The 12638-nt window shown below is 49.5% G+C and overlaps 3 protein-coding genes across 5 annotated transcripts; all 3 read left to right on the top strand.

Moving 5' to 3' along the window:
- Window positions 1-2522: 2522 nt before the first annotated feature.
- LOC117842340 (cinnamoyl-CoA reductase 1) lies at window positions 2523-5846 on the top strand. Of its 3 annotated transcripts, XM_034722750.2 has the most exons (7): window positions 2526-2732; window positions 2838-3077; window positions 3241-3410; window positions 3947-4132; window positions 4328-4490; window positions 5221-5410; window positions 5502-5846. In XM_034722750.2, the coding sequence occupies exons 2-7, from the start codon at window positions 2963-2965 to the stop codon at window positions 5689-5691; spliced, it is 1014 nt and encodes a 337-aa protein (XP_034578641.1). In that variant the 5' UTR covers window positions 2526-2732; window positions 2838-2962; the 3' UTR covers window positions 5692-5846. The 3 variants fall into 3 exon arrangements, with proteins under 3 accessions (XP_072147575.1, XP_034578641.1, XP_034578640.1); XM_072291474.1 differs by having other exon boundaries at window positions 2523-3077; window positions 3241-3414; window positions 3951-4132; XM_034722749.2 differs by having other exon boundaries at window positions 2526-3077.
- An 810-nt stretch (window positions 5847-6656) lies between these two features.
- On the top strand, window positions 6657-9039 carry LOC117842406 (cinnamoyl-CoA reductase 1). The gene is made up of 6 exons (XM_034722856.2): window positions 6657-7050; window positions 7166-7335; window positions 7489-7674; window positions 7950-8115; window positions 8336-8525; window positions 8667-9039. The coding sequence occupies exons 1-6, from the start codon at window positions 6936-6938 to the stop codon at window positions 8854-8856; spliced, it is 1017 nt and encodes a 338-aa protein (XP_034578747.1). The 5' UTR covers window positions 6657-6935; the 3' UTR covers window positions 8857-9039.
- A 210-nt stretch (window positions 9040-9249) lies between these two features.
- LOC117842405 (cinnamoyl-CoA reductase 1) lies at window positions 9250-11246 on the top strand. Its single transcript, XM_034722855.2, has 6 exons — window positions 9250-9496; window positions 9586-9755; window positions 9874-10059; window positions 10148-10313; window positions 10498-10687; window positions 10788-11246. The coding sequence occupies exons 1-6, from the start codon at window positions 9328-9330 to the stop codon at window positions 10963-10965; spliced, it is 1059 nt and encodes a 352-aa protein (XP_034578746.1). The 5' UTR covers window positions 9250-9327; the 3' UTR covers window positions 10966-11246.
- Window positions 11247-12638: the final 1392 nt, after the last annotated feature.

Here is a 12638-nt window from a genome sequence, read left to right as displayed (position 1 = left end):
TATTTAATACTTCTAATTAGTATCTCAATATTCGATGTGATAGAAAGCTAACAAACACCCCGCTTGTCTGCAAAACACGAGCAAAGTTTTACGGCACATTCTACTCTACTTATTACGGGGGCAAATTAACGAGTGAGTGTATATAAACTTACCCATCATCGTCGCATCCCCTGTCGGCTACGTGAGCTGATCCCTATCCGGCCGTCTGCTGTCCGGTGGCGAGCGGGTGTTCCTCGCACGACTCTCCATGCAGCCAGGGACGTCGAAGCAACTTGGTGGCTGCTGCGTTGCTACATACGACTTACTAGTACAGTACGTGTGCACAGTTTTATCGCACAGTATCAAAATTATAAATTAGATAACTGTGCCAGCGAAGTGTCATGGGAATGAAACTCCTTTCACATTTGATGAAACTCTCCACGTAAATGATATTGCCAAGTCAGCAAAATTGCTGATGTGGCATAAAATTTAATGTCCATAAATTTTTTCATGAAACTCCATTGAGACTGGGAGGTTCAAGATTGCATGTCTCGCGATTACTGGACCGTCTGGTCCCGTTTGGAGATAGAGACTAAATTTAGTCCTTATCACATCGAATGTTTAGATAAATATTAAATATAGGTTAATTACAAAACCAATTACATAAATAAAGGCTAATTTGCGAGACGAATCTATTAAGCTAGTCCATGATTTGACCATGTGATGCTACAATAAACATGTGCTAATCATGGATTAATTAGGCTTAATAGATTTATCTCGCGAATTAACCACAACTTATGCAATTAGTTTTATAATTAGTTCACATTTAGTCTTTCTAATCGGCATCAAATATTGGATGGGACTCGAATTTAAAATCAGTCCATGGATCAAACATCTGACCATCGCCGTCTCCAGTTAATTTGACCTTCTGATACCCACTCCCTGTCTCCCCATCACTGCTGGTCACCTCTGCCATGATGATGGAGGCATGGAGCATCAGCAGCGTACCGTCTGACCGAAACAAACCTGCAGCATTCATCGGCTCGCAGTTCTCTTCTCATTGCTGCCTGCCTTATACGCGCGTGGAACTGGCCATGCTCTACATGTTTTCGGTATGGCCGTATGGGCATGGCAGTACGACGACTCCATTCGGGGCGCCGCAGTGTTAAAAGAGGGCGGCAGCGCACACTGTCCCTGGCCCTGGTTCTCTCATTCATGCACGCGCGCATGTGCAATGTGATCTCTAGCCGTAGCCGGCAGCGTCTATCCATCTCCTACAATGATTTGAGCTGGGTTATCCAACGCTGGTTGATTGAGCCTGGGGGCCATGCCGCGGTATAGACATGGTAGGGAGGGATGTACAGATACTGATACACCAGCGTGGCGGCGTGCCGATAGGACACTGCGTGCCGAACCGAGCACGCCGGTCTTGTCGTCTTCGGAGCGAGAGCGACGCGCACGACGAGCGAACAGTGCGCGGGACGCCGCCGAGGCGATGGACGGCCGCCACACCAGGGGCGCGCCCGCCGGCCGGGGCCCGTGCGCGTGTGCGCATATACTTGCTAGTCGCCAGTAAATGCGGTCGGGCGACGCCGGCGGCGGTTGGGGCGGCGACGGGCGACGCTGGGCACCCGCGAACGGTACCGAGACGCGCGAATTTAATTAACGCAAGCGCGCGGCGGACGCGGACGCGGACACGCCGCGCCGTGTCGTCCGCCGTCGTGCTCTCCTCCGTGCATGCATTTGCGGCGGTTTTCTCCGGCGGGAGGTACTAGTAGACAGATAATGCGTTGGAATTGCTCGAAGTTACGTTGGCCACCAGCTCATCGCCGGTGGCGCGCTGGAGGCTGGACGTATACCCCTTCTCGCTCGCCGCCGCCGTGGGCGCACGAACCGCGCGTTCCGTCGCGGAGACCGATCGTGCGCGCACGACGTACGACTACCACCCTACCGCTCGAGATGTTAGCGACAACAAAGAGCGTTCTGTACGTTCGTATACGCGTGGCGGCAAGAGGCTTGGCAGGATCTTGGCCAACAGCGCTTCGGCCGGCCGTACGCCGGTGCATGACGGAGAGATGGATCGAACGGATGCTATAGCTGCCCAGTGCCCACGCCCACGCGAGAGACGGAGAGATGGATCGAGCGCTGGGTCATGTACTGTTCGTGGCGCATGCGTTCGGTGACGGTGAGCGATCAAGCCAAATGCGCATGTACTGTTCGTAACGAATCAAGCATCTCACAGTATCTCTCTTGCCTGCTGGGCTCGCTCATTAACTCGATGATCAGTACCTCAGTGCTTGTGGGGTGTGCGGTGTGCCCACTGTATCTGACGTGCGATCTCCGAAGAGATCCTCCGGACTGGAGTCCGGAGATTGAGACCCTGACAGCTGACATCTGTGTCCCGGGTTGGGCTGGGCCAATTGTAACTCGATGAAATGCTGCGCGTAGACGGGCCGAGATGGGCTGACCCTGACGTCGTATTTGAACCACCGGATCTCGAACGGAGGATCGTGATCGGAGGACAACCTGAAGCGGCGAGTCTTCACCTCACACGGCCCAAGGCCCAATCATTGAACCAAGCCAGTAGCCGTTTCCGGTCCGGGTCCTCTCGACGGCGGCGGCGGCGGCGCCGCCGCCGCGGCGTTTTCCGATGGTCATGGCGATCTCCATCCGGGACACCTTGGAGCGGCTGGGGGAGATGGTGGATGGCTCATGGCTGCAAGGTGGCTGACTGCGAGGTCCTCCGTTGCCGAGTCTGTCCCACTCCAACCACGTGCTTTTTGTTTCCTTCTGCACTTGTTTAGATGGGTCATACTGATTTACTCGGCGTGTTGTTTAATCGAATCTGCGGGTTCGAGGCTCCATCGATCTGCCGACTCGAGCTTAATTAACTGGCGGCGGTCGTATACTATGATACTATCTCGACGATTTCAAGTTGCGGGGTTCTCGCTCAGGAATCGGTGTAGGTGGAGGAGGGAGGGGCATGGCGCCGCCGCCGCGTGTGTGCGTGACCGGAGGCGGCGGGTTTATAGCCTCCTGGCTCGTCAAGCTGCTCCTCTCCCGCGGCTACGCCGTGCGCGCCACCCTCCGCGACCCAGGTAAGGATTAAGGACCCTCCTGTTTCTCAGAGTGTCACAGCTGCTCCTTCGTTGCTGATTTGTGTCTGTGTGCCGAACTGCCGATGTGCCTTGGAATGCTTCATCCATACTGCCATAAACCGATAGACGTGACCGTGCTAATTAATTGCGGATGCTCTATCAGGTAACCCAAAGAACGCCCATTTGAAGGAGCTGGACAAGGCCCCAGAGAATCTGCGTCTGTTCAAGGGCGATGTGCTAGAGTACGACACGCTAACACCAGCAGTGGAGGGATGTGAGGGGGTCTTCCATCTTGCCACTCCGGTGCCTGAAGATAAGATGGTTGATCCTGAGGCAAGTCCTTGCTCACTTGAGTCTAATGCTTATCTTAGTTAGCACTGTATCTACATGGATTGGTGGAGAATGACTAAGCTTGTATCGACCTCTGATTATGAATTGGTATTGGATCAGCTTGTGCTGTTCTAAGGTCACTTCTCAGTTAATGCATTTCCAGACTCCTATAATTTCAACCATGTTCCCACATATGCTCTAACTATTAAAGGATTAAAGGAAATGAGTAAGTAGGTTTTATCCTTGGAACCTTCAGTCGCTCATGCTTGCAAAACCAGGCTGTTTCTCTGACTTATGTTTTCAATTCTAGCTCTTGGAGAATATTAGCACAACCTATTGTAGCATTGGGTGAGTAATAAGTGAAAATTTAGATTATTATACGCTGTGTGTTAAGTCAGCTTATATCGTTAGGCTTGAATGCTGGAAGTGCTCTTTGTTAAAATGCAATGTTTGTTTGCACTGTGAATCTTGCTGAAAGTTTTGTGTTGTATGGTATGCTAGTGTTCTTTATTCACCACGTTGTGAATGCATCTATGCAGTCAGAAGTACTCGACCCTGCTGTGAAAGGCACCTTAAATGTATTAAAGGTCTGCTCTGCTGCAAAGGTTCAGAAACTTGTTGTCGTGTCCTCCAATGCTGCTGTGGATTTTAACCCGACTTGGCCTCAAGATACACTCAAGGATGAGAGTTGCTGGTCAGACAAAGAGTTCTGCAAGGAAAATGGGGTTAGTAATGCACGTTAGTACAGCAAGCTCTGCAGTAGCATAAACATACATTGTTACTCCATTTGTTGGTTCCTTGTAGTCATATCTCCCTTGAAAGATCTATTATGGTTTTTCCTAACATAGGCTAGTCTTTTTCCCAGAGATGATTTTTTGAGGGAGGTCTAAATTGGGACCTTCTGTGCTGTTTACTTGCAGGACTGGTACTCTGTTGCCAAGATTATGGCTGAACAGGCAGCCTTGGAATATGCAGATAAAAATGGACTGAATGTTGTTACACTTTGCCCGCCTTTGGTTTTTGGCCCTCTGTTGCAGCCTGTGGTGAATACCAGCAGCAAATTCCTCATCTATGTTATAAAAGGTTCCCTCATTAGTGCCTGCTCTTTACATTCCTTATATGTGTTTCTAGGTTTATCAATTCTTTGGCGAATTTAATGTTCTGACTCATTATGCTGATGTGCACCCTAACCACTAGTCAAGTTACGGAGTATGTTTTAATGCAAATTGTATCTATCCGTTTATTCTGGACTGCATTTATGTGGCCCAATCCCAATCTAAGGCCTTGAGATGAGATCACATTAATAGTTCCTGTTAGATGGATTTGTTTCAAATTCAAATGATGGGAGGGTTTAATATTGTGGTACTGATCATCACCTAGTATCTGTTGCTCACCATTATCTTTCCTGTCCCATGTTTGTCCTTTATGTTCTTTTCAGAAATAGCTGCTATGCCTTTTCTTAATGCTCTACAGCTGTTCAATCAGAACCTTCATCTACAGGCAGATTCTTCACAATCTATTGCATGTGATTCCAAATTTGGCTCATTTATTGCTGAAATTACATGTTTAAGATAAATACAAACGACAAAACCATGTATAGCATATTCAATGATAGAATTATTGTATCTTAGAAGAGTCTGGTCTACAATTATTCCTATTTTCCAGTGCATTAATGATGCTTTTACGAAACGAGTACTCGAAGGACTGATATTTCTCTCGAGCTAATCTCACTGTTGCATGCTGCAAAGTGCTACTACTGGGTACAAGTCGCTAGCTTGATTGCACTATATTAACTCCATTGGTTGGATTACAGGTGGTCCTGATGTGATGAACAACAAACTGTGGCACATAGTAGATGTCCGTGATGTGGTTGATGCTCTGCTTCTGCTGTACGAGAAGAAAGAGTCATCTGGGAGATACATCTGCTCGCCGAATCACATTCGCACCAAGGATTTGGTGGCCTTGTTGAAGAAGTTATACCCACAGTACAACTGCGTAAATAAGTAGGTTTCCTCATGCCAAAAAAATTCGGAACGCGTGTTGCTTTTACGCGATCTGATGAACACCCCACTCCTTTTGCTTTTGCGCTTGCAGCATCCTTGATGTCGATCAGAAAGCATCGCTAACATGCCAGAAGCTCATGGACCTGGGCTGGGAACCAAGGACACTGGAGGAGACGCTCGCAGACAGCGTCGAGTGCTATGAGAAGGCAGGCGCCCTCCAGGATGTGCCCGGGCATCCTTGCCGCCTTCCCCATCTCTTCCGTCTGGCTAGTGATCAGTGAATCAACTTGGGTGGCGGAGTTTCTTGGTTATGAACCCGTGGTGTCTCTCTTGGTCTTGGGCTCTTGGCACGCTGCTGAACTGTGAAATAACGAGGGGTCATTTTTTTTTCCCTCAAGAAAGAAAAAAAATAACGAGGTGCCATGTTCCAACGCTACGCTCTTCCTCCTTTCAGGATGGAATAAGGCCTGCTGCTCTCGTTGAGACGGTGGCCTTGCTGCCTCTCGACATATTGCCATATTGGCTCTGGAGTTGGAGATATGGAGTTCTGCTCGGGACACCCATAGCTGTCGAGATTGACTGCTGATGTGTTCTGGAGTCCATAGCGACAAGGTCACTGTGAAAAGGACATCCCTGCAGGTCGGGGAGAAAAAGATGTGCTCGGCTCCGGAAGGCAACAGTGAAAGACGAAACGATGCACCTGATGTTTGGAGGAATGGGAGGGGTTTCCGTCCGTGCACCGCCTCAAGTGACGCAAAGGACAAGAGGACTAGTGCCCATCCAGCCGAAGCCGATGGCTGGACGCGACGATCCCGGAGGACGTGCTCGACCGCGACGCACTGATCGTTACGCCTTAGGGGAGCATTTGATACGAGGTGCTAGACTTTAACAGTGTCATACGTTCGAATGCTAATTAGGAGAATTAAACATGAGCTAATTATAAAACTAATTGCAGAACCCTATGCTAATTCGCGAGACGAATTTATTAAGTCTAATTAATCCATCATTAGCAAATGGTTACTAATTAGGCTTAATAGATTCGTCTCGTGAATTACACTCCATCTGTGCAATTAGTTTTGTAATTAGCCTATATTTAATACTCCTAATTAGCATCTAAACATCCGATGTGATGGGTAAACCCTGTTGCCAAACAGCCCCTTCCGCGTCCCCTTTCAAAAAAAAATCGTTACGCGTCGGCACCTAGGATTCGCCCAAATCTCTCACCAGTGACCAGTCCGGGCGAGATGCGCGCGCGGGGAGCGTGCTAGCAAAGACAAGTGCTGCCTGGTTGTTGTTGCGTGGCATCTTCTGTCATTCACCGGTTAATAATCAACCAGTCTTGAGCGACTGCTCTGCAACCAGTTCACGATCCATCAGATCAGTCCAATCGCCCTGGCGATCCTCAATCTCGATTGACAGTTTCCCTGCAAATTGCGCGTGGACTAGCTAGAGAGCTCTCGGCCTGTTGCCGTTGTAGCCCTGCAGGCAGGGAGAAGCAACGAGGAGAGCCAAGAGGCAGCCGGAGATGGCGTCGCCGCCGCGGGTGTGCGTGGTCGGAGGCGGCGGCTTCGTCGCCTCGTGGCTCGTCAAGCTGCTCCTCTCCCGCGGCTTCGCCGTCCACGCCACCGTCCGCGACCCGAGTAAAACCTACCTCTATCCATTTTCACCGTTGTTTCGGCATCGGCACATATCCCTGGCTCTGTTTGAAAGAGCGTTGTCTTCTTCGACGCTGGCCGAATGGTGCTCGTCTTCCAGGGGATCCGAAGAACGCCATCCTGACGCAGCTGGACGGGGCCTCGGGGAACCTGCGGCTGTTCAAAGCCGACGTCCTCGACTGCGGCACGCTGGCGGCGGCGTTCGCGGGCTGCGAGGGGGTCTTCCATCCGGCTACCCCGGTGCCCGGGGACAAGATTGTCAACCCCGAGGTTCGATTATGTTGTTCCAGTGTTCCTAGATACAATGCACGTTTGCTGATACAAATGTTTATGGAAGCGGATTTACTGAAACTAGCCGAACAATAGAGTATCCCTGTGCTTTCAGTGACAGTATGTGCTGAAAAACATTGAATATATATGCAGAAAGAGTTGATGGATCCTACGGTGAAGGGCACCAAGAATGTGCTCGAGGCTTGCTCGGCCACGAATGTTCAGAAGCTCATCGTGGTCTCGTCCGTTGCTGCTTCCTGCTTTGACCCCAACTGGCCTGAAGGTAAGCTCAAGGATGAGAGTTGCTGGACAGACAAGGAGTTCTGCAAGGACACTCAGGTTACAACGCCTACTAGCCCTCGCATTAGTAGTAGATAGTTATGCAATTGCCAAAGCAATGAGATCCAGCAGACAACGCATGATAATTTGCTAATACATGAATCTGCATCAGAATTCATCATAGATAGATCCAGCATTTTCTGAAAGAATTAGTAAGTCCCAGTTGACCTGGTTTCCAAATCTGAACATTATCTTCTGCATTAGCGAGTACTTGTGGCAAATGATTGCTCGGAAGGATCACTAACTTGAGGACATTTACTTGCTGTGGTTTGCAGAATTGGTATTCTCTTGCCAAAACAGAAGCAGAAGAGATGGCGCTTGAATACGGCAAGAAAAATGGACTGCATGTAGTTACATTTTGCCCTGGTCTGGTTGTTGGCCCATTGTTGCAGCATGTGGCAGTCAATACCAGCAGCAAAGTTCTCCTATACATCATAAAAGGTTCACACCAATACACCATAGCGTATTTTATGCGGTACTTCTCATCTGTTACCTGGATACTACTACTAATTTTGAAAGCTTCAGTACAGTTCATAATCTGAAACAAAATCGAGCTATGTTCCTTATCTCATTATTTAAGCCACCTGAACAATTTAACAAACTTTCAAAGAGAACAGATCTTTCATGTTTCTCCCCTCTAATTCCATTTGTCTAATTGCAGGAGGCCCTGACACATTAAGCAACAAATTCTGGCCCTTGGTAGATGTTCGTGATCTCGCTGACGCTATGCTCCTAGCATACGAGAAGTCTGAATCCTCTGGTAGATACATATGCTCATTGGACCAGATGGACATAAAGGATTTAGTTTCTTTGATGAAGAGCATGTTCCCAAACTACAATTATACAGACAAGTAAGTGCCTTCATATCAGTTACATGTTTAAAGTTTTTCATCATAGAAAAAATCAGCAGGAGCTCTGTCATCCAATCAAGCGAGACAGGAACCCTTGGTGCTTGTGTACTTGCTATTCACAAATGGTTTGGATCAATGCAGAATGGTCGACGTGGATTACAAGGTTTATACCACATCAGATAAACTGAAGAACCTGGGGTGGCAGCCGAGGAAGCTGGAGGAGACGCTAGCGGATAGCGTTGAGTACTTCGAAAAGGCTGGGCTTCTGCAGGATGCAGACGGGAAACCTTGCCGGCTTCCCTATTTTTACCGTGTGAACGCTGAGGAATGAACGGGATCTGTGCTCTTATGATCGAAATATATTACAGAATAAAACGTAGATATTTGCGGCTATACAAGGACGCAGCTATGCACCTTATTATTTCAGCTGATCTCTTGGCGCCATACCGCCTTGAACAGTATTTGTTTATGCCAACTACTGTGAGATGTTAATGTTATTGTTTCAAACTCAAAAGCATCGTATTCCATTCCCATAAGAAATGCTCTGAGTGATGATAAATTATTTCTCAAGGGAATCGTTAGAACTTGTCAATGAACCAGTCCCAAACTAATCTGGTCAACTTTGTAGTTGCAGGCTACTCGCAATCTGCGATCGATCCATTAGCTTAGTTTATTCGTGCCGGCGATCGTACTTGTACGTCTGGAATGATATACTGCACTGCACACAGTGCGGATTGGGAGCTAGTTGACCTTCTGCTGCAGCCACTCTGAGGAAGGAAGGGAAGGGAAGCAACGGGTCGGGATGCAGACGTACGTGCACGACGCAGCAACAGGGCGGGGGGCAGCCGGAGAGATGGTGTCGTCGCAGCCGCGGGTGTGCGTGACCGGCGCCGGCGGGTTCATCGCCTCGTGGCTCGTGAAGCTCCTCCTCTCCCGCGGCTACGCCGTCCACGCCACCGTCCGCGACCCAAGTATCCATTGCCCTGCCTGCTCCCTTTGCCGCGACGTCGCATCGGCACGAGATGCTGTCTTCTTGATGCTGAAATGCTGTTCGTTTCAGGTGATCCGAAGAACGCCTTCCTGAAGCAGCTGGACGGGGCCTCGGAGAACCTGCGGCTGTTCCAAGCCGACGTCCTCGACTATGGCACGCTGGCGGCGGCGTTCGCGGGGTGCGAGGGGGTCTTCCATCCGGCAACTCCGGTGCCCGGGGACAAGCATGTTGATCCTGAGGTTTGAGCACGTTCCTTCCGTTATCCTTCTTGGTCAACCACCTATATGATGAGACAAAAAGAGTGTACCACTGTGCTCCCACAGTTTTACTGACTCTTCGGTGAACGCGATCGTGCAGAAGGAGATGATGGCTCCAACCGTGACGGGCACCAGAAACGTACTCGAGGCTTGCTCGGCTACGAATGTTGAGAAAGTCGTGGTGGTCTCATCCGTTGCTGCCGCTTGTTTTGACCCCAACTGGCCTGAAGATAGGCTCAAAGACGAGAGCTGCTGGTCAGACAAACAGATCTGCAAGGAAATTGAGGTCAGCGATACCGGATCTTATAAAACATAAACATCTTCAGTGTCATCGACTTCTTATAAATGAAAATGACTACCTGTTTTGGCTGCAGAGTTGGTATTGTCTTGCAAAGACCGAAGCAGAAGAGATGGCCCTGGAATACGGGCAGAAAAACGGACTGCATGTCGTTACATTCTTGCCTGGTCTGGTCGTTGGACCTCTGTTGCAGACTGCGTTGATCAATACAAGCATCAAAGTCTTCCAGTATATCATCAAAGGTTCATCCATATCCAATTCATATACAAGTTCTTCTCATCTGTTACCCGGATACCAATTCTAGACTGAAAAGTTTGTGTCTGAAGATAAATGGAGCTAGTTTCCATCTTTTGTTATTGCTTATACCACACACCTGTACAGGCTAACCAAGTTCAGTAAAATGACAAGTTTTTTGCGATGTCGCAGGAGGTCCTGACACGATGAACAACAAGTTCTGGCCCTTCGTGCACATCCACGACATCGCCGACGCTCTGCTCCTAGTATACGAGAAGGCGGGACCGTCCCAGAGATACATCTGCGCGTTGGAGCAGATGGACATCAAGGACATGGTGCTCTTGCTCAAGAGCATGTTCCCCAACTACGACTACGTAGACAAGTGAGTGCCGCCGTCCATCACCTCAATATTTCCAGCAGCAAATGGATCGCGCTTGCGCTCGTCGTTTACACTTCACGCATGCATGGTTTTGGGTTTGCAGGACGGTGGACGTGGATTTCAGGGTTGCGTTTACAGCAGATAAGCTGAAGAACCTTGGGTGGAAGCCCAGAAGCCTGGAGGAGACGCTCGTGGATGGCCTCGAGTTCCTCGAGAAGGCAGGCCTCCTTCGGGAACCCTGCCGGCTTCCCTATTTCTACCGCATGAACGCCGAGGAATGAATTTGGGCGCCGTCGTCGCTGTGCTAATTTCCAGGCCTCGAAACGCCGCCATGTAGGCTCGGGGGACACGGGCTGACGGGCAGCAGGTCTCGGTTCCTCACTTGTGCTTGCGCTGCTTCCTTTGTATGTTTCTCTTTCAGTTGGACTCGTGGTGCGTTTTTTTTTTTTGATAAAGTGGTGCCATGTACAGTTGTATCTGTATCGGTTTGTGACTTTGCGTGTCACAACAGTTTATCCTTCTATAATACTCCGCCCCGTATCTTATTATTAGTAAGATTCAATCCTAAAATTTCTCGCATAGTAACTGGAGACTCCTGTAGCATCCGCGTTAAAACTGTTTTGTAAAAATTTCCCACCGCGCTCTATAATCTGAAGTTCTAAACACATATTAACAGGAGCTCCGTTAGCACAATACTACCCTATACTATGGTTTGAAAAGGACTCGTATGCAATGATCCGACGGTTGAGATTAATTGTATACTACTAGAAACTTAAGCTATAGTATAGGTAGTATACATGAGTAGTATAGGTAGTATAGGGATATAATTGGAAAGATGTAAAATGGCACTGTTGAAATAGATCAAATCTTTCCTAATTATCATCTTCTTTCTTTTTTTATTCATCTTATCATTTCCAATCGGCGCTAGGGTTCGTCATTTCCCCTCGGTCCGGTTGAACTATGGTGGCGGCGGCGACTCCGGCGGGCAACCTCGAGCTCTAGCTCGCCCAACCGTCGGCGCACGGATCGCACCCGTCGCCGCCACGTCGCCTCCTGCCCCTCTCCCGCCCTCGTCGTCCCATCGGTCCGGTTGAACTGGGGCGGCGGCAGGCGGTGGCGACTCCTCGGCGGCGGCGACTCCGGCCGGCGGCCTCGAGCTCCGGCTCGCCCAACCGTCGGCGCATGGACCGCACCCGTCGGCGTCGTGCCGCCTCCTGCCCCTCCCCTGCCCTCGTCATCCGATCGGTCCGGTTGAACCGCCGTGGCTGCTCTGTGGCGGATCCACTTCGGATTAGCTTGGTTAAACATGATTTAGCCGCATGATACGCGACGCTCATGCCTAAACCGAGTAATCACTAAGTGCCGTCGGATTTCATCCGATTTAACCACTTAAACAGAACCAATTAGCAAAACCCACATGAAGGTGAGTGGTTCCAGAGAATACAACAAGTCCACCGAGTTAACAAATTACCCATTTAGTTTGGCCATAAAACACATCAGAGTTTACAAGGTTCAAAAGAAAAACAACAGAAGGTAAAACTACTAGCGGAAGTGAACTCGTCGGGGTCGGACATCCCTGGTGAGGCCAACCGGGATGTCAATGATCCCTCTCCTCACCGTCCGAGGAGGGATCCCACTCGACCGTCCAACCCGGAGGGAGTTGGGGCGGCCAAGTGCCAACAGGGGAGGACTCGGGAGCAGCGGCTTCACCTGAAAAGAAAGGCCACAACAAGGCTGAGCTACTAAGCTCAACAAGACTTAACCGACCGGGGTAACTACTCCACCACTTCTAGACATGCAAGGCTCTTTGGCTGAGGGGTTGGTTTGCCAAAAGCGCTAGATGTACCCTACTTTCAAGTTTTAGCTCCGGTTCTAAGTTCATTATCCGGTCTAAGTTTGCAACCTATTCTAAGCAATCATAGAACCAACCAAAAGTTATATATATAAACAACAA

The sequence above is a fragment of the Setaria viridis genome, chromosome 2 (assembly GCF_005286985.2).
Source record: "Setaria viridis chromosome 2, Setaria_viridis_v4.0, whole genome shotgun sequence".
Taxonomy (NCBI): domain Eukaryota; kingdom Viridiplantae; phylum Streptophyta; class Magnoliopsida; order Poales; family Poaceae; genus Setaria; species Setaria viridis.
The sequence above is the reverse complement of the archived record's forward strand: the minus strand, read 5'-3'. Positions and strand labels throughout refer to the sequence as shown.